The sequence below is a fragment of the Zophobas morio genome, unplaced genomic scaffold (genome assembly GCF_036711695.1).
Source record: "Zophobas morio isolate AGI-343-1 ecotype UQ-CSIRO unplaced genomic scaffold, CSIRO_AGI_Zmor_V1 ptg000021l, whole genome shotgun sequence".
Classification (NCBI taxonomy): Eukaryota; Metazoa; Arthropoda; class Insecta; order Coleoptera; family Tenebrionidae; genus Zophobas; species Zophobas morio.
The window spans coordinates 11,353,128-11,376,144 of NW_026972126.1; the positions used below are offsets into that span (position 1 = coordinate 11,353,128).

At 33.9% G+C, this 23,017-nt stretch overlaps 1 protein-coding gene across 4 annotated transcripts in view; it reads left to right on the forward strand.

Annotated features, from left to right (window-relative positions):
- Positions 1–23,017, forward strand: part of LOC135133290 (putative polypeptide N-acetylgalactosaminyltransferase 9) — a 220,373-nt gene that overhangs the window by 103,402 nt on the left and 93,954 nt on the right. For all 4 annotated transcript variants that reach the window (XM_064061646.1, XM_064061642.1, XM_064061643.1 and 1 more), the window contains 2 exons: positions 10,667–10,938; positions 15,979–16,295. In XM_064061646.1, coding sequence (XP_063917716.1) covers positions 10,667–10,938; positions 15,979–16,295 — 589 coding nt within the window. The remainder of the gene's footprint in view (positions 1–10,666; positions 10,939–15,978; positions 16,296–23,017) is intronic.

The following is a 23,017-nucleotide window of genomic DNA, read 5'->3' on the forward strand; positions in this document are numbered from 1 at the left end:
TCATTATTTGCTTTACTAATGTGTCAAAACATGATCAAACTTAAAGTTGAGCGCAATTACAACCCCAGCAGGCGATTTTGGCAGCCCGCATTTCCCTCTACTTAAAAATTTCCGTTCTCGGTTTCTCTTCCCGGCCCTTCGTCCTCTTTCAGCGGAACGTATCAGGCAAAGAATATGCAAGACATGGAATGCTTGGTATTGATTTCTGATGCTTTCACCGCAACATGTTTGTTAGCTGTCAGCCGCTTGTTTACAACTATTCTGACGAGTTGCAGAAGTTGGAACAAGGAGAAGCAAACAGAACAAGGAGAATTATGTATATTTTTTGCATTACGGGAGAGTGTCACTTCCTTCATATTCGTGCCAGATACAACGCGTGCGATGCGATATTCTTTGCAAATATTTGTGTCAAATTCCGTGATAGATATCAAACACGGTGCGATGGGAATGTAAAGCGTGTTTAATGTTTAGAAAATGTGGATAGTGCGTTGTTTTGTGCGGCCTATAATTGTGTTTAGATGTAATTACAAATATTGCATGCTGAAATTCTGGCCGCGATGTATTTTCATGCAGAATGTGTTTACCGGTGAACCTCGACGTGAATTGATTGTTGGAAATGTACAAATATTTGTTGCTGCGTATATATGCTCAATTTTATTTATTGTGGGGCAAAAAAAAGTGTGCCAGTGTAAAAAGGTCCGCGTTTTAAAGCCAATCACAATTTGTCAAAAGCTTCATTTCACGTAGTCCTGAATTTTTCACCGTTAAGTGTAGATGGGAATAGAGATTTTAGTGTAATCTTGCCTTTCATGCTTTGCAGTTCGTTTCATTTCATATTTGTCTCTTCTAACACTTCTTTTAGCTGTTTTGTACATCTTTTTCTTGGCAGATCTCTGCTGCTCTTTCCCTGTGGTATTGCTTAATATTCTGTCCTTGTTGGTTTGTCTCCTAACATCCCAGTTATATAGCTAACAATTGTTTTCAAATTCTATGTCTTCTCGATTCCACATCTATTTTTGTCTGGAATTTAATCTTTGTATCGCTTATAATATTTGTATCTCTTTTTTTTTGTCCATGATTCAGATCCATGTATCAACATCGGAGTTACTACTTCTTTGCACTTTCTTCGGAATTTCGTCATTTCCAAAAAATATATTCTTCAAGGTGTTAATTATTTTTCCTGTGGACCTTGTTCCTTCTATTATTTTAGTGTCTAATTTTCCTTTGGTTTCTGCAGTGACTCCTAAGTTGTTTTATTTGTTTTATCTTTTTTTCCCCCTATTACATTATTATAGCGTTTTCGAGTCTTATCATCATTGATTTTGTTTTTTTTTTCCATTTATTTCCATATTTTTCTTCTGACGGAGAAAGCCTTACTATATAGATTTCAAACACCGTAGGTTAACTTTAACCAAAATAACTTTGATTTTGGTTGTAGAAAGTTTCCGCTCTCTAGTTATAACTTACTTGATGTTAATTTTTTTAAAATTGATCCCTCAGAGAATGATAGACAATGGGATCAGAAAAGTAACGTCTGCCAAAATGTCGTAACAAAAAGAGCTACAGACTTCAGAAATGATTCTGACACACTCATTCATCATGTCCCATCTGAATCTCCGAAGGATCGCTCCCCTTGCATACCAAATTCTAGTTAATGTATTTCGTCCAACTGGTAGTCGTCAGAATTAGTACCCGCGCCATCTAGCGGCAAAAACCTTCTTTTATGCACTTCAGCTTCACCCAAAGAGCATTAAATTTTTCCATGGACAACTCTGATTTTACTTACCGCCAATTGCCGACTGTCTATATTGTATGGGTGCACTGTGGCAGTACTGTTATTATTAGTGTAACATTGCACCTATACAAATTGATAGGTCTGTTCTTGCTAAAATGTTGATGATGTTTAACAACATTTTGTTACGGAAACACTCAAAACATTAAAAAATAAACAGATAATGAGGCCTATTCTGTAACTTTTATGTTATTTTATAACAGTCTGTTAAAAGATAACACCCCTTTAATAATAGCAATCGTATTCTGTAAATGCAAATCTTGTTAAATTTTAACGTAACCCCTGTTAAAATTTCCTGTTAAAGTTATAATTTAAAGGGAAGTTATGACATGCCTTCATAATATAACTGTCATGTCAAGTTTTAAAAATGGCTGCAGTACCAGGGTTGTTGTTAATACAAAACGAAGAAAGAAGACAAAAGTACCATATCTAATACTATACTTTTACTTAAACTAGGAAAATCATTTTAGACGACAATTTCGTCTTGCTAGGCGTTACTTACGAGATGGTGCGAATCCTTTCGATCTTCCAAATTTTTCTTTTCTAAAACTTTTCAGATTAAGTAAAGACGCACCAAGATATCTTACAAACACACTAGCACCCCATATGAATAATGTCTTGCGACAGACAGGTATCCCGAATTATCTTAAAGTTCTATGCTCTCTTCATTTCTATGGTCATGGTAGTTAGATATTGGTTATGGAGGAAATTTTAGTATTAGTCAACCGTCCGTAAGTCGCTGTTTGTTGCAAGTAATAAATATCATAAATGAACATCTTTTAAATACCTGAATAAAGTTTCCTGTTATCGTACAAGAAATAAATTACAAGAAGCAATTTTTTTTTGAAAAATACCAGTTTCCTCGTAAGGGTCTGATTCAAAAACAAATATTATACCCATCAACTTAAAACAATTTCTTCCTGATTTTAGATGCTATAGGTGCAAATGATGGCACGCACGTTGCAATTGTTACCCCTCAAGTTAATCATCCTGTCCATCCAGCAGCACCGTATTTAAATCGAAAGGGGTTTTATAGCATAAATGTTCAAATTATAGTAGATGCTCATTTAGAAATTTTAAATATGAATGCTCGTTATGCGGAAATTGTATATGATTCCGCTATATGGATGATGTCTAATGTAAACAGGCATCTAAGAAACAAATATTTAAATGAAAACATTGACTACCATCTTATAGGCGACGAAGGATATCCATTAAGCCCTTGGCTGATGGTACAATATCCGGGACAAATTAATCCAATTGAACCTCGAGGAATATTTAACTAAAGATTACGTAGGAGCAGAAATTGTGTGGAAGTACTGGATGGAAGGCTAAAACGAAGGTTTCGATGCACCTTAAAAGACAGAACATTACACTACAACCCCATTAAAGCTGCAAAAATTATTTATGATTTATTTGATAGTCTGAATATTTCCAAGTTTTCAAATAATTGAACAACAAAGATGGAACTCTAGCATTTAGTGCGATAGAAAATGATAGAGATATGTTAAAATTAACACCCCTGTTAAAAGTTAAATTATAACATGAACGTTAAAAAAATAACCGCAATCGATATTCTTTATCACCATTTTTAACATATCTTGTTAAATTTGCAATTTATAACAGGGGTGTTAAAATATACAAGGTTGTCAGATCGAGTTTCAATATCTATCATTTTCTATCGCACTAAATGCTAGACTTCCATCTTTGTTGTTCAATTATTTGAAAACTTGGAAATATTCAGACTATCGAATAAATAATAAATAATTTTTGCAGCTTTAATGGGGTTGTAGTGTAATGTTCTGTCTTTTAAGGTGCATCGAAACCTTCGTTTTAGCCTTCCATCCAGTACTTCCACACAATTTCTGCTCCTACGTAATCTTTAGTTAAATATTCCTCGAGGTTCAATTGGATTAATTTGTCCCGGATATTGTACCATCAGCCAAGGGCTCAATGGATATCCTTCGTCGCCTATAAGATGGTAGTCAATGTTTTCATTTAAATATTTGTTTCTTAGATGCCTGTTTACATTAGACATCATCCATATAGCGGAATCATATACACTTTCCGCATAACGAGCATTCATATTTAAAATTTCTAAATGAGCATCTACTATAATTTGAACATTTATGCTATAAAACCCCTTTCGATTTAAATACGGTGCTGCTGGATGGACAGGATGATTAACTTGAGGGGTAACAATTGCAACGTGCGTGCCATCATTTGCACCTATAGCATCTAAAATCAGGAAGAAATTGTTTTAAGTTGATGGGTATAATATTTGTTTTTGAATCAGACCCTTACGAGGAAACTGGTATTTTTCAAAAAAAAATTGCTTCTTGTAATTTATTTCTTGTACGATAACAGGAAACTTTATTCAGGTATTTAAAAGATGTTCATTTATGATATTTATTACTTGCAACAAACAGCGACTTACGGACGGTTGACTAATACTAAAATTTCCTCCATAACCAATATCTAACTACCATGACCATAGAAATGAAGAGAGCATAGAACTTTAAGATAATTTGGGATACCTGTCTGTCGCAAGACATTATTCATATGGGGTGCTAGTGTGTTTGTAAGATATCTTGGTGCGTCTTTACTTAATCTGAAAAGTTTTAGAAAAGAAAAATTTGGAAGATCGAAAGGATTCGCACCATCTCGTAAGCAACGCCTAGCAAGACGAAATTGTCGTCTAAAATGATTTTCCTAGTTTAAGTAAAAGTATAGTATTAGATATGGTACTTTTGTCTTCTTTCTTCGTTTTGTATTAACAACAACCCTGGTACTGCAGCCATTTTTAAAACTTGACATGACAGTTATATTATGAAGGCATGTCATAACTTCCCTTTAAATTATAACTTTAACAGGAAATTTTAACAGGGGTTACGTTAAAATTTAACAAGATTTGCATTTACAGAATACGATTGCTATTATTAAAGGGGTGTTATCTTTTAACAGACTGTTATAAAATAACATAAAAGTTACAGAATAGGCCTCAATATAATAACTTCTAAGTTCAACAACATCAAAAGTGTGGTTAACTTCAAAATTACCATTAGTTTTTATAATTTAATTCAAAACCTGAATCTTGTTAATTAGAAATAAGTTCAACTTAAAAACATACACCAAGCGTGATTCTTAACCTGTACTTTACCCGAACACACATATTTTAATTTACCTTATATACTTACTTATTTTATTTATAATTTTATCATTTATCGAAGAAGCTAAATTTGTTGAGCCCCACCTAGAGACATTACAAGTTCTATTTTACACGTTAGATTTGGGAAAATAATCCCTGTTTTCCGGTTTTCTGGAGGTTTTTCTTCTTTTATTATTTCATTTAGTAATTTGCTGTTTTTCTTGTTTTCATCTGCTTTTGTTCGCTCTGTTTGCTCTGTATTTGGCAAATCTTTAAAATATTCTGCCCAACAATCTACTATTTTTCTTTCGTCTGTCAAGATTTCTTCATCTTTATCTTTTATATTTTTGCCGTATTCTTTTTTAGTTCTTAACTGTTTCACTGTGCTATAATACACATCGATTAGATATTTACACTCCCCCTACCGTCGCCTGTAAAAGTTTTAAGTATTAAAATATGATGTCCAAACGATTTCCAATGCACATTTCGATCATTCTTTCCCCTTGTCCTTAACATCTTCTTCATTTTTTTTAAATACCCTTTTATTTCATAGTTCTAGCTGCCTATTTTTCCAGTTTATCCTCTCATTATTATTATCTTTTCTTCTGCCGCATCCAGCTCGTCTAAGATTCTGAAAAATTCATCCTTCTCATGTTTCCATGTATTTTTGAATCTTTCATTTATATCATTCTTTTATATTTGGTCACCTAATTTTTCTGGTGCTTTATTTAATTCCTCTTTCTTTTTTTGCTCTTTTCTTCTATTCACCATCAAAAAACCCTTTATTAATTCGAATTATTCTTTTTCCCTTCCTTTTAATCACCTTAACTCCTAGAATTTCGATTTCTTCTTTGATTTTCACTTCAATGATCTTTTTTTTCCTTTTGAAGGTTCTTACATTCCATGTGCCTTATTTTTGTCTACTTCTCCTTCTAATTTTCCTTTAATCTGTTTTATCTTCACTCGTAATACTGCGTTTTGTCTTGTAGCTATTGTAATAGAGCCATCCTATGAACGGCTACTTCCATATTTTCTTTCCTGGGATATGAAAAATAGGACCTCCTTTTCCGTCGGTCTGTCGTTTGTCGTCTATTTTTGGTCTGTTTTGGAGTTTAATAAATGGTATATAAACTTTATAAAATAGCATACTTCTATTCCTCCACCTATATATTTTTTTAGTATTATATTGACAGTATGAACGTACTTTCAGAGTTCAGAGTCGCTATCTTTTTTAGCTTTTTTAGCTATTTAGGCATAGCTTAGCTAAACTTTACTTTTTTCGTATTATTTAGCTATTCATTACTAAACTTTGAAAAGCTCTGGCTTTTCGTACTTTTACTGAGTAAATCATGAATTTTACGTTCTTCAAGAATTATTTACGCGAGGAGAGATGACGAAGAACAACAAAAATTGAAGCTTGAAATGAAGGAAATGAAAACACAAATAAATTTAAATAAAACTGCTGAGCTTTACAAAATAATTTAAAAATTGCTCAAGATGAGTATAAAGATCAAGTGAATATTAACAAAAAACTGTGTGATAAAGACAATAAATTATTGGTTGATGCCTTGAAAGCAAAATACCTAACTACTGCGCAAGCGAATACCGTCTAAAAGAGGTAATTTTAAAAATGTATGTTCTAAAAATAAAAAAGTCCATCCAAAAAAGAAAGAGTGATTTCTTTTAACCAAAAGAAGAAAACTTGATTAAAATTAATATTTACAATAATTTATAATATAATCTTAATTAATGTTTATTTTGTTATATTTTTATACATTTTTACTTCCCGAGCGTAAGCTATCCATCGGACGAATGGCCGCTTTTATATTTTCTCGACGTTTCATTACCTCTCCAGTGCGAAAGAAGTAGTTTCCCGTTGCCGTCTGTTTGTCTGTCTGTCTGTCTGTCTGGTGTCTGTATCCACTTTTTATTAGACACGTAATCTCCGAAATTACTGGACCGATTGTTGTCAAATTTTGTATGTATATTAGAAATATCATATAGATGCTTAAAATTTTAATGAGCTATATTTTAAAATGTTTTGAATGTCATGTCATGTCATACAAAAATATACTCCTGTACTTGTAGTATACAAATCAGCTTTCAGTTTTTTCGCTAAACGTTCAAATTTTCGCCAAAAAAATATGCAAGGTATAATAACGTTACATTACCAACACGTCGTGAGAGTATCTGTGGCGCGGTGGCTATATCGGATAGTAGGCGGCCTACGGCGAATCCGCACGACCTTCCGAACTGGCATTTTCCTTTGTTTTTCTTGCATTGGTGTTACACTATGACTACTTTTCTTTTGTGCTGTGGCTAATATTATTTCTGGTCAAATTAAGAGTGACTCACCGCATTTTCTCCAATATGTGAGAAATACGCACGTCTTTATATAATAATGATAAAATAAGAGTTATAATATTCATAACATTTTGTTCGATTGTGGTTTAATTAGTAATTTTAGTCCCGTTTTGAGAAGACAAACTCATTCAAATCAAACTAATTTCTATGTAACATTCTTTCGATGTATAAACATACCACTTGAGCTTCAGATTGCTATTACTTAGTGCTGAAGGACAAGGGGTGTTATTTATGCCTCTGGTTTTTACTTTACAGCGGTTATTACAAAACGAAAATCGTAAAATCAAATTTTATAATTTTTTGAAAGATCTGGATTTGTCGAATTATACTTATAACCTTCGACCAATTCTTTACTCGCCAAATTAAGAACCTTGTCTTCTAAAAATGTGAAAACACCCACGTCTTTATTTAATTATGATTAAATAAGAATAATATTAATCATATTCAAAAAAGTTTGTTTCACTATGACTTAATTAATAATTTTAGTCTTCTGTTTTGAGGACCAACTCATTCAAATTAAACAAATTTCTAGGTGACATTCTTTCGATGTTTAAACATAAACAATCGAAATTAAGCATGCACACTGATAATAAATAATACACTCTTTTCCGTTGGTTATTTGCTTTGAATATTTTTCATATTGTCCGTATGTCTGCGGACGGCACCTCCTTGGAATTTGTCATTTATACCACTGGCCACTGGTTTTTACTATAAACTTTATAAACAATGAACGCCGTACTTTCTACATTCTGATCGACGGACGTCGTACTTTGTAAATTATGACACCGTACTTTAGAAACGATGGACGTTTTACTTATAAATTTTGAACACCGTACACCTCTGTTCAATAAAAAAGCATGTAGTTGCATTGTACTTGTGTAATTTAATCTTTAATTATTATTTAATATACGGTATGTATGACAACGTAGTAGCAACAATGAAAAGCCATTTTTAGATAGATTAAAAATTAGAAAATTTGTTCAAAAGGAGTTGTACGCTTTTTTTTCTAGGAAAAGGTGTATTTTATAAACGACGTCACCGTACTTTCTAAATTCTGAAGTCGTATTTTATAAATTTTGAAATGCCGTACAGTTATACAATTTTAGCAAACTGTGACTAAAATTGTCTGTGTTTTTTCTGAAACGGTGGATTTGTTTGATTGTACTTCAGAGGCGATGGAAGTTCTATCTAATAACATAAGATACATTTTTCGTTATTATTGTAATCCTACTATTGCTTTTTAGTTTTTTGTCCTTTCTTTTGCAGGCATTTCTCTATTTTTATCCCACTTCTTTTCCATTCAAATTTTATCTCATTTCCCCCTTGGCTTATTTCCTGATTTCTCTCCGTATAGTTCTTTATCTTTTGATTTTTTATAAATTTTGAACGCCGTACGTTATAAACAATGGATGTCGTACTTTGTAAATTCTGAACACTGTATATTTAATCCAATTCAATACGGAGAAACGTCATACTATATAAATAAATTATATAAATCCCACCAACAGGTTCATGATACTGATACATATTTCTGTATCTGTCGTTTATGAATACGCCTTTAATTTTTACCAACATATAGCAACATTTTAGAATTTAAATTAGAAACTGCTAAACCAAGAGCTGCGACACCTTTTAAGGTTACGTAAACATGGTAAGTCGCGAACTAAAATTTATCTGTTTATGCTCTCCAAAAACTTGATGACGTCATCTTACAATTTTACAAGCTAGCTGCTATCAGTGCATTCATGTTTTTTAAAATTACTCATTTTTCGGAAATTTTAAGAACACTCTACCGTTATTAGTATTGCACTGTACATATCCAAATTGGCATGCATATCCTTCAGTTGACAATAAAAAAATTTCCTTACTAAATAACACCTAAAACATACTTTACTTGTAGTTTAACAATCGACATATCTCTGTTTTAAGTTATAATATATAAAAATAATCAATTTCGTAAAATCAAATTTTATAACTGATCTAAAAAAACCGATTTGTTTCATTGTGCTTCAGGGGCAAGGAAAGATCTGTCTGAATAACTTTAGGCTAGGTTTTTTACTGTAATTAAAAAGTGAATCATCAGCAAGGGGATGTAAGAAGGCTTCTTAAAACTGTAAAAAGATTCGGATTTTTTCCTTAGATTATTCCATATACAGGGTGAATCACTAACTTCGCCGTACTCGATATGTCATTAATTATTAGAGATAAAACCAAAAATCCAACAGCAAAGTTATACGATTCTGTAAGGACTGTACTATAAAATTATTTTTTTCACTAGCAGCTGGACGCATGCAAATGTCGACTCATTTAGTGGTAGCAAATTCAACTTTTGCTACCACGGGTTCAAAAAGAAAAATTGAGGTTATGTACGCAATGTTTGATGTGATTATTTCTTAAAAAATGAACAAATGTGTGCTACAAACATTACTTGAGTATACGCATGGTAGTTGGTAGACGGTGGAAGATAAAATGATTAACTCAGCGACAAGTATAAACGGTTTTCTTTGTGTTGAAGATTTAGATCAAGTTTGATTAGAAATCAAAACAAAATCATGTTGCGTCAAAAAATTGAACGTTTATTTTTCAGTTTATTGTCTTATGGTTTCTACTAGTGAAAAAAATAGTATATTAACCACGGTTGCAAAGCCACTTCTAGACCTCGCACTTAGAGCCCTCGACGCTTCGCGTCTCGGGTTCTAATTTGCGCTCGGTCTAGAATGCTTGGCTCTGCAACCTTGGCTAATAATATACTATTTAACTATCCAGAGAGTTCTATTTTTAAGTGTACACACATCTTAGTTTTTTCAAATGAAACAGCTATCCTATATATTTCTACATATTCTCATTAGCCTTTTCGAACGAATCAGTGCCGTGTGTTAATAAAGCAAATACCAAGTGACTATTAATATTTATAATGTTTTCGTCAGGTTGGCAACAGACTTAAAATTTTATGATGGCATACCTACTTGAATGTCAAAGTGAAATTTAAATTGACAGCTGTGAATTGACGTACTAGCACGGATGCCAATAATTCAGAATTGCCAACACAAAAATTTGCGTCAGTCCTCCGGTATTTGCAAAAAAGAGCAAATTTAACATGAAATGTGAAAACAACAACCCGACACCGTTAAATACTGTCGGAAACCAAAAAGAGTCACATCGCGATACAATAGCAAATGGTGTGTGTCGACCCAATTAGTTCGAATAATCGCAAAAGCGTCACCTTTTTAAACAAAAAAAAAAACCTTTGCGTGTTTCGCGGCAAAACCTGTGTTCAACAAACTGAAAATTAATTTTTCCGCGGCACCGCTGCACACCAACATGTGTCTATTCGATCCACTGACATTAACGACCCATTTCAGGTGCAAAGCCCCGAATCGTTTCCTCGAAGACCTTCCACAAACCTCAGTGATAATCTGTTTCCACAACGAAGCCTGGTCCGTCCTGCTGAGGACGGTCCATTCGGTCCTCGATCGTTCACCTTCACATCTCATCAAGGAAATCATTCTGGTGGACGATTTTTCGGACATGGAGCATCTGAAACAGCAGCTGGTGGATTATTTCAGCGACGAGCCCAGAGTGAAAATAGTTCGTGCGAAAAAACGCGAAGGGTTGATCAGGGCCAGACTGCTGGGTGAGTGACGGCGATGTGGTTTCGTGTCGTTCGTGTTAAGATGTCGATGATAAAAGGGCAAGAGCTCGAGGTTGTTAATAAAACGGAAGCGCGATAAATTTTAGACAGTTTTTTATGAATTATTAAAAGTGCTAAAGGAATATGATACGTTCTTCAAAGGGGGAAATTAATGTGTTTATAAGAGAATTAAGGGCATTTTGAATAAACACGAAATTAAAATTAGTCCGCTGTTTTAGCTCTGCTGACGTAGGCGAGGAATTCGTATTTACGGGATCAAACGCGATTTGACGTCAGCGTGAAATTAATCATTAGCTTTAAATTGGGTTTTGTAAAGGTTTTTAGGTGGGCTATGTTGTTCACTGAGAATTAAAAATACACTGAATATTCAAAATTTTTAGAAGATCATCGGGTCCGAAAATTCCTCACCGGTAGGAAAACTTGGAAAAAATGTTTTCTATTTTAATATAGTCACATTTAAAACCAAACATAGAACAGCGAAATGGTAAAAATTTTGATTTTGATTTCTAGATAATAAGAAACATCACTAAGATTATTAAGTAACTTGTATATAAATTTAATGATAATTTTAGTAGCTCTGGTGCTTAGAAGGATGCAATTAAATCTACGTAAAAGCATCGAGGTGGACAGACGCCATCTATCAAATATGAAATAAATTTCAAAAACTTTCTTTGTATTCTCTCCAGATAATGAATTTGGGTGGCATAAATAGGATTCCAGATCAAAGCACAATATTCTAAGCGAGATCTAACTAGAGTTAAACAAAATCATTAGAGAAATCTCTGAATTTATTATTTCCGTATGAAATTAGTCTATTTCTGTCATTTTGCAAAAGTGCACAATCTGTTAATGGTTTTATATCACGAATAAGCTCCAGGTCATCACCAAAGAGTAACTTTTAGCTGGATATTACATCAACCGCGTTGTTGATAAAAATGGTAAACAGTAATGGTCCTAGGTTCGAACCTTGCGGTACCTCAGACCCAGGTGAAAAGGAATTAGATACAAAATTGCGTTGTTTAGCAAATAATTCAATTGTTGTAAAATTATTGTTTTTAAATGTTAATTTGAATTTTTTTCAATAATAATATTGATAATAATTAAATCGGAATATATTGTTATTTCTAGAATATTTTGTAAATTATTTGGAAGCAGCATTTAAATCAATCGGTTAGGCTGACACCTTTATTTCAGTTTATGTACCTTCAGTTCTATCATTTTTACAATGATTGGGCACTAGTATGATTTTTGAATGAAGTGTCCCACGCCAGGACTATGACAGGTAATAGTATTGTCAAGGCTAGGTCCGTCTTCTGATTTTCAGTATTTTTATTTTGAGAATTTATTTGACCATGTTAGGTAAAAATAAAATAATTTATGCGTTGCATTTCTAAATTCAGAAAAAATGTACTCCTTCTGTCCGGAAATATGGTATATGTTTTACAAAATTATTATAATTAACGAGTGATAACCAGCAAATTAGAATCAAGTAATTTTGTTTGCAACTTGTATAATAATGGAACATGTTATAAATAGTGGACTGAGATCTACGTTCGTTTCTATTAAAAAAGTGACCAAGAAAATTACTACAATAACAACAAAATAAATCGATAGCCACTGAATTTAAAAAATAAGAGATTTTAGATATATATTATAATAATCTGATGTATTTCTTTTTCATTTATTTATTTATTTAATTTTAAGCATAAAATTCCTCATTTTAATAAATCCAAACTTCGTCGTGAGGGAAGGGTACCAACGAGGTTGGTATGTTCTCCGGAAGCTCTAAATAAAGTCTCATTGCATATAAATTGAAATGTATTGTTGTTATAATATTATTATTACGAAGTACACCCTTACCCCGCCCCGGTACGACGCTTATGGCCGTCGAGAGCTTTCTGGTCGTACGCGACGTGTGCAGAAACGTCTAGAAGCGGCGCTCGAAAGCCTGGAAGCAGAAATCGCGATGGATATTCGAGAAAGACCTCGATTGCCGAAGTATGGGTTTAAATAGAGGCCACCTGCGCCGGAAATAGTTTGTACATAATCGCTGTAATAGTTAGTCGTGTATATTCGAGTTGGTAGGGAAATAAATTGTTGAGTTTTACCCACGCCAATTTTATTCGCCCGTTCAACGTAACAGTATTATTATTAAATAAAGTTACAAATGTATACCATAATTTCGGATAAAAATAAATTTTAAATGTATACTATATTTTCGGACGGAGGGAGTACAATTTAACAACGGAACATTTGACTACTAGTGCTATTTAAAAAAGAATCAAGTTACCCCTGCATCTCAAAAACAAATGAAGTATAAAATTTGAAAAAATTGCAGAAAATATAACTTGAGTATTCTTAGGAACAGCACAAATTTCAAAAAGATTCAACAAACCGCGACATTCAACTGCGTTTTAGCGATTCTGTATATACGCACAGTCTATTAATAATAAAAAAAAAATTAAGTATTTTATCAAAACCAGCAGAAACGATACGAAATTTGTAAAATCGTAAGAATTAAATTGGGTAATTCACAGCCAGAGGAATTGAATGTTTAATTAGGATCAGAGGCAGTAAAAACACTATTAAAAAAATGTGCTAAAACCATCGACAATGTCAACAGGTATAGATATTTCAGATTTTTTATGAAACCTGGAATTCTCGCCCTCCATTTCTTATTATACGACCAAAATTTCTACGGATCAGAAGAGATTTCATTTTAAATAAATAACATTTTGCATGTTTGTTTTAATGTGTGAAAATTTGTATAAGGAAATATCGATAATTGCCCCATAGCTGCAAAAGCCATATTTCCTTGCAAAAATGTACCATTGTAACCATGTTTTAAGTTTCTTGTTGTGAAAAGATGGCTATGTATATTTTAAAAAGGGCAAAATATAGCCCCGCCCACCCGCCCTATCTCTATTCTGATGATTTTTTTATTCGTCGTAGACGGAGAGGGCGGAGCTTAATTGCGTAAGTCTTATTTCTCAACAAGAAATAAAAAAGACCTTTTTGAGTATCGTGTTGTTCAAACAATACTATGTTAAATTAAGCCCCACCCATATCCATCCCAAGCTCGATTGTGATAAATTCTTCCATCGTTGTCAGGCCGAGAGGGGGAGCCTAATTGCAAAATCGATATTTCCTTATACAAATTTTCCATTTTAAAGATGTTTTAAGTTTCATGTCGTGAAAAAAATTCTGCACATATTAAAACAAAAAGGCAAAATGTAATATTGTATTAATGAAAAGTAAAATAAACAATAACAATTATTGCTTCAAAGGAGTTGGTAGTTATTTATTATGAAATTGTATACAATTAATAAGATCCTGGTTAAACCCAAGATGGAAAATTTGAAAAAATCTGTTATTAAATTTAGAGATTGATACGGAGGATTCGAATGATTTATAACATTATAACTACAATAAATCATAAAATACAGAACTGACCAGTCGGTAGCAGAATGGAGCTATATAAATTAATGAAATTGGCTTTGGTAAAATTGAAATGTTTTGAATTTGAATTCATTTGAAAATTACAAATAGCTTTAACTTGAAGCTGACTTTATATTAGTGACTTTGTATTTCCAACGCTGGATGGTAACGATCTTCTACGGTTAGTGGATTGATTGATTTATCGACATCAGGAGTTAAATTGGAGAAAATAAAAGCAAGACATCGATTGTAGATATTAGGGGATAGTGGGATAAATTAAGAATTAATTACAAATAAAAGAACATTAAAGTCACCGATGATAATTACTTGGTTGTAATAAACTTCCTCAACATTACTTAGGAGATCTAAAAAAAGTTCATACTCATCGAATGAGATAGAAGGAGGAATATAGACTATATATTATGAGAAGAATATTTTTAAACGTTGAAGAAATTTTCACACAGATACAATCTACACCCTGATTTCGAAATGTATGCAATAAAAAATACTTTAGTAATACTTTCTGGCGTGGCTGATGGAAACGCCAGGTTAGCCCGCGAATTGTGGATCGAGCGCTTTCCGCATCTTACCTTCAAGCCTCAAACTCACGAACGTGGCCGAACGAATACTGCAAGCTGAAGAACAAATTTTGGAACGCGGCGAAGAAGAACCCGACATCAGCACTCGTCCAGTTCCAGCTGAAATTGGAGTTTCACAGTTTGTAGTGTATCGTACATTAAAAGAACAAGACTTAGATCCATACATACCACGTTCAAAAATTGCAAGTTTTGGAACGCGCTCATTTTCCACGTCGTGTAATTTACAGCAAAGTCGTGAACGCCCTAACTTTTTAAATTGCATTCTGTTTACGGATGAAGCAGGATTCACTAGGAAAGCTGTTTTCAACAGCCACAACACTCACATTTGGTCCGATGAAAATCGGAAAAACGAATGATAACCAGCAAGAAGTCGGTTTTTCTTTTAATTGAAACTGAAAGTGTTTACATCGTTTTTATTCGAACGTTTTTCTATCTATTGTACAAAAAGTGGATCAGTGGGATCGCATCGAGCATGGTGCATTCTACTTTTAATTTGTTTTTTCTATATTTGCACATTACTAAGGTACGTGATGTCGTGATTACAATTATTGCATATATTTCGAAATCACCCTGTATAATAGGAACAGCAGTACTATCATTTCTAAAAACTAGAAAGTGTTGAGAAAACAATTTATTAGAAGAAATATCTGGAGAGCGCTACGTTTCAGACGGGGCTGTAAAATCGAAGTTAGAAGCAGGTCGTTTAACTATTGCTCAGTCATATAATTTTCAAATTTCTACCGTGTGTTGATTAATTACTTAGATCAAAGAATGCTATGCGAATTTAAACGTATGTCTCCTCGATTTCGAATTCTTTTCAGATTATGCAATTAAACAAAGACATGTGTAATGTTGGTTGCGTACTGACATAAATCAATTTACAAACGAAGGTTAGCTCTTGCTCGGTTAGGTAGCCTCATTTATTATAATAACTAACTGAATTATATTCAACATTGAATTAATTTAACTTTTAATACGTATTCAGGTGCTACGCACGCCACGGGCGAAGTCCTCACCTACCTCGATTCGCACTGCGAATGCACCACGGGCTGGATAGAGCCCTTGCTGGACCGCATAGCCAGGGATCCCACGACGGTCGTGTGCCCTGTCATCGACGTGATCGACGACACTACACTCGAGTACCATTTTCATGACAGCGGCGGCGTTAATGTGGGCGGCTTCGATTGGAATCTCCAGTTCAATTGGCACGCGGTGCCCGATCATGAGAAAAAAAGACACAAGAATCCCGCCGAACCGGTGTACAGCCCGACCATGGCAGGAGGTCTCTTTAGCATAGATAAGGTAAGCAAAACCGAGCAGAACGTGTTCATTTTTTATGCTATAATTAATATTGCGTCAAAATATCGCGAGTGGCGAAGGCATTAGCAAACAGGATTAAGACGAACTTAAGCTGTGATTGACGCGGCGAACTCAGAAGACGTCAATCCAAGTCTGTAAACTAAGATTTTAATAGATGCGTTATTAGTGAGATAATTAATACACAGTTGCCAAATTTGATACCATGAAACTACTTCGAGATTTTGTTTCACCGTTTTTCTATTTAAAAATTTAGTTTGTAATCGCTCGCTGTGCCGGCAAGTCTTATTAGAAACGAAGTAATGAATGGTAAAATCGACTTCTGAAACAATATTGACATGAATACCTCTATACTCTCAGTATTGATTCATTGAACAAGTGCCACTTAAGTTAATATTTAACGAGGTAATTAGCAATTTTTTAATCGGTTATTATTAATAGGAATGTATTTGTAGGTCCAACAACCTGTACTTCACTGTAATTATAATTCTTTATATATAGCCTTATGGCTTTTATCATTATGGAGCAAGTGTCGTAATCGTCGTATCAGCACGACCTTACCGTGAATATAAAGTTCAGCGACTAATACCTGCTTCATATTATGCAGAAATTTATTAAGCGTAAGCACGAGAACTCATAATAAATTTTGGATACTTAAAACTACGTTGATGTTGAGAAGTTTTTGTGGCGTACGTGTGGAGCTAAATTAGGGTTAAGTACACAAAGTAGTTCAAGTTATTAATTATGAATCGAAATTTCGAACGAAAACCACCGTTGAAATTTAAACCCGTAATTTCAGCATGTTGTACACAAATTATAGTAATCATACTTGTGGCTTTCTCGAAAATACACTTTGTAAATTAGTGGTAGTTAATATAAGTGCTGAATGATTATAATTGATACATTATTTACTATTTTTGTTTAAAGAAATGTTAGATATTTGAATAATGCACACATTACGTGGGTGTCGGCACGTTGATCGTTACGAATATGCATATCGTATAATCAAGAAAATTTATAATGCTGTAATCCTTGAACAAGATTATGTTGGATATTCGATTCAGTTTACAATTGATTTACTAAATTTACCGCAACGGAGTAACGGAATATTTTATCAAAGGATGACTTTATTGCATTTTTTTAACTGGATATGTTCAGGGATTTTACATGCTTTATTTATTTTCAATTTTTTATGCAAATTATAAAAAATATAAAATAATAATAACGACATTTAAGAAATTGGTCTAAAGTTATTTAGACAGAACTTTCGTACAGAGAGATAAGTAAATATAAATTCTTCGAAAAACTAGAAAATTAAACTTTGCGAATACCCCCTATAAGTTAAAATAAACATATGTGCATGCTATACGTATGTTTCAGGTGACGTCATCAATATTATTTTTAACGCAAAGACAGATATCAATTTGCATAGATACAGTGTAATATTAATATAATAATAACAATACTGTTTACTCAAATTTTTGGGAAAATTAAATAAATTGCCTCATTTGTCAATTTTTACTTCCCGAACGTAAGCTAAAAAGTATAGTAATCGAGTCCATCGGCTGAATAACCACTTTTATATTTTCTTGACGTTTCATAACCCCTACAGTACGAAAAAAGCAGCCTCCCGCTTTCGTCTGTCTGTCTGTCTGTCTGGTGTCTGTATCCATTTTTATTAGACAAGTAATCTCCGAAACTACTGGACCGATTGTTGTTAAATTTTGTTTGTATATTAGAAATATCATATAGATCGGTAAATACTACCCAAAATTTGGATAATCATCCCCACCAACAATTTAGTCTATGCTTGTAGTGTACGAATTCAAATTTTCGCAAAAACATCTGCAAGGTATAATAACATTATATTACCTACCAACACGGCGTATGAGTCGCCGTGGCGCATAGGCTAGAACGGATAGTAGGCGACTTACGGCGAATCCGTACGACCTGCCGTTGTGGGTTCGATGCCTAACTGGCGTTCCCTTTTTTTTTGCATTTGTAGTCCGCTATGACTACTTTTCTTTTGTGATGTGAGTAGCATTATGTTGATGACTTGATCACAAATCTGTTATTGGTCAGATTAAGAATGAGTCACCCCATTTTGTCGAACACGTAAAGAATATGCATGTCTTTATATATATAATAATGATTAGATAAGAAACATAATATTCATAACATTTTGTTAGATTGTAGTTTAATTAATAATAATTTTAGTCCTGTTTTGAGAAGACAAACTCATTCAAATCACACTATTTTCTACGTGACATTCTTTCGTATGTATAAATATAAATGAACACTTGAGGTTCAGATTGCTATTACCTAGTGCTGAAGGACAAGGGTTATTTATGCGTCTGGTTTTTACTTCATAGCGCTTATTACAAAACGAAAATCGTAAAATCAAATTTTATACTCCTATATTTTTCAAGAGCTGGATTTGTCGGATTATACTTATAGCCTTCGACCAATTCTTTACTGCTCAGATTAAGAACCTCGTTTTGTAGAAAATGTGAGAATACCCACATCTTTATTTAATTATGATCAAATAATAAGAATAATAATAATCATATTCAAAATATTTTGCTCCACTGTGGGTTAATTAATCATTTTATAGGTCCTCTGTTTTGAGGGCTCATTCAATTTAAAAAAAATTCTACGTGACATTCTTTAGAAATATAAACATAAACAATCGAAGTTAAGCATGTACACTGATGATAATAATACACTTCTTTTCCGTTGGTTATTTGCTTTGAAAACTTTTTATATTATCCCTATGCCGGCGGACGGCACCTCCTTGGAATTTGTTATTTACACCACGGGTTTTTACTATACAGGGTGTCCCAGAATTCGCGCCATTTCCGTGAATGACATGTTCCCTGTCCCGAACTGTGCCGTAATTCGCAAAAAGAATTGTCCAGGCTTTAACCGTGTGAGAACTGGAAGCCGATTAAGTTGACCAATAGAGAGGCTGCTTTTATATCCGAACGTTTCTATGTTCAAAGTTACCTATGCCAAGAACAAAAAATCCGGTAATACTAAAGTTGAATGAATTTTTTCCGAATCCCCCTCCGTCAACAAAAGGAAACAGAAGTGTGGTTATAAATTTAATCATTTTGACAATTGTTTGTCATAAACTGTCACGAAGTTCATCACTGACCTGAACAGACGCTTCTGCCCCAAAAGATGACTGATTAATGTACACAGAGACGTCAAGGTTTACTTTAAGGCAAGTAGCATGGGACAGAAGTTATTTCTGCTGCCATTCTAGTTAAATTGTGTTTAACTGGGCTGTACATGTCATAAAAGAAGCTGTTTCATTTCATCGTAGGCAAATAATACATTTATTACTATTCGACATAGTGTAGATACCGAAGAGCAGGTATTAGAAGTCATTTTCTTAGACCCCCGTGAATAATGTGTTGTTCTTTTTAACGAAAAGTAGTGCATTTTCAGAATTCACTATGCATCATATCCCTGATATTAAGTTTATCGTTATTTCTAAAAAAGAGTACCACATGTTCATTCAAAGAACGTAATTAAGTGGAGTGCCGTAACTAGAGAATATTTAGGTATAGGCGAACTTTGCTTTAGGCGCCCCTCCTTTACACATAAAAAATGCAATTTAACAGAAGAATTTTGTTTATATTTTTTAATAAGTATACAAAACAGATACTAAGTATGATAAAATATAAAAAAAGAAACAAAAAAATCATTTTTGTTTAGTATAACATAATTTTTGGACGAATTTGGCGCCCCTTGTCGTTGGCGCCCCTAGGCAAGGGCCTACTCCGCCTATAGCTAGTTTCGGCACTGATTAAGTGTACTAAAACATAAATATCGCTTTTGATTAATCGGTGCTTATGATTTTCAATAAACAGTATCAATTTTTACCGAACAGCTTTGTTGCTGATACCTAATCTAAGCAACGAAAAAAGAGACGAGACTCCACTTCTCTGGTGTATTGAAATCATAGGTATCTGCTGTGGTGTCAATCAGGTGGGGGAGATACTGAAAACGGAGACTTGTTCAAGAATAATATTGATGTTGCACATGATGATTTAAAACAGTTTCTTTAAAGTTGTGAGTACTTTCTAGAGATTGAAAAGATACGAATAAAAAATGTGACAAAAATCGTTTAGTTGCATTTTTTTTTAAGGACAATACAAATCAGTACTAAGTTATTGATGTCTTATTCATACTAGTATAAAGAATATTTGGAAATGATGTTAATTTATGGAGAATGTAAACGCTCTGCAGCCACTGCTGTGCGCGAATATACAGGTCTTTTCCCCAACCATCGGCTCCTTGACCAGCATGTGTTTCGTCGTTTGTTGCATCCAGCAAAAGAAGATATATCTTTTTAGCCTATTCGGAAAGGCCTTCCTGGGGCTACACGGATTATACGCGTAGACGGTGAAGAACAAGTGGCACAAATGAATGGATGCTCAAGATCGATCATGCATCGTTACAGACAAAAATCTGTATCCTTACTATTGACGAAAGTGCAGCATCTGCGATGAGCCGACTGCGCGACGAGTGCATGTTGCTGAATGGTTACTGCGACAAAATGAACTAAATCCTGATTTTTCACGGCACATTCTTTTCGCCGACGAATGTTCATTTTTCCGAAAAGGAATATTTAATGCGCACCATTGGCACTTCTGGGCAAACGAAAATCCACATTTCGCTAACATGAGAGCATATCAAGAGCAATACTATTAATCTATGGGCTGGAATCGGGTAGTCGGTTGGTCCCAGATGCTGCACTCTCGTGTAATGGTAAGGATGCAGTCTTCTTTCTTGAAGGATACGATGAGTGGTCGATCTTGAGCATCCACTCATTTGCGCTACGCAGTGAACACTTCTCCTAGGATCCGCTTCCATCAATATTATTCTTGAATAAGTCTCCGTTTTCAGTATCTCCCCCACCTGATTGACACCACAGCAGATACTTATGATTTCAATACACCAGAGAAGTGGAGTCTCGTCTCTTTTTTCGTTGCTTAGATTAGGTATCAGCAACAAAGCTGTTCGGTAAAAATTGATACTGTTTATTGAAAATCATAAGCACCGATTAATCAAAAGCGATATTTATGTTTTAGTACACTTAATTACGTTCTTTAAATGAACATGTGGTACTCTTTTTTAGAAATAACGATAAACTTAATATCAGGGATATGATGCATAGTGAATTCTGAAAATGCACTACTTTTCGTTAAAAAGAACAACACATTATTCACGGGGCTCTAAGAAAATGACTTCTAATACCTGCTCTTCGGTATCTACACTATGTCGAATAGTAATAAATGTATTATTTGCCTACGATGAAATGAAACAGCTTCTTTTATGACATGTACAGCCCAGTTAAACACAATTTAACTAGAATGGCAGCAGAAATAGCTTCTGTCCCATGCTACTTGCCTTAAAGTAAACCTTGACGTCTCTGTGTACATTAATCAGTCATCTTTGGGGGCAGAAGCGTCTGTTCAGGTCAGTGATGAACTTCGTGACAGTTTATGACAAACAATTGTCAACATGATTAAATTTATAACCACACTTCTGTTTCCTTTTGTTGACGGAGGGGAATTCGAAAAAAATTCATTCAACTTTAGCATTACTGGATTTTTTGTTCTTGGCATAGGTAACTTTGAACATAGAAACGTTCGGATATAAAAGCAGCCTCTCTATTGGTCAACTTAATCGGCTTCCAGTTCTCACACGGTTAAAGCCTGGACAATTCTTTTTGCGAATTACGGCACAGTTCGGGACAGGGAACATGTCATTCACGGGAATGGCGCGAATTCTGGGACACCCTGTATATAAAAGATATCACTTATCAGAAAACAATTTTTTTTATAATTTTTCAAAGAAGCGGAGTTCTTTGGACTATACTTCAAGGGCGAGGGAAGTTCTGTCGAAGCAACCTGGGACCAATTTTTTAGAGTGGCGCTGTATAAGTAATTCTAAAAAGTATGAATGCATTGTTTCCACAGGTATAAATTCATAATATTTTGCATATTTTGGATAGGATTTATTCGGCAAAATTTTGAAATGCCGTAATTAGTTTTTTGGGAGGAAATAAACGGATAAATACAATTTTGATTTTTTGAAATATGTTATTATATTAAATTTAAATAAGTATACAATTGTAAATTTTGGAGATGACGTCATACGTCATTGTTGGTGGGGATGGTTGGCTAAATTTTGGTTAGCATACAACAATAAAATACGAAAAAGACGCCAAAAAAGGCAAAAACAAAGGACGATAAAACATATAGGTATAAAATCGGAAAAAGAAGAAGAACGGAGACAAAAATGTGCCAAAAAAGCTAAAAAAATCTCAAAAAAAAGACGAACAGAAAAGGGATCAAAAAGCGCAATAAAAACACGGAAAGGGAACAAAAAAAAGACGGAAAAGAAGTGACAACAAAGGGCGACAAAAAGGTACCAAAGGAGGTGGTAAATGGCCCAAAAAAAAGTGAAAAAGGGACGACAACTAAAAGGTATGATAAGGGACCAACCAAAAAGTGAATAGATGTGTCAAAAAAACGAGGCAAAAAAATTAGAAAAGAAAAACGAGACAAAAAAAAAACGGAGAAATATACGATAAAAAGTGAAAAAGAGGGACAACGAACGATGATAGAAACGGACCAAAAATTTGCAAAAAAAAAACGACAAAAAAACGGGGAAATGAAAAAGAGGGGGCC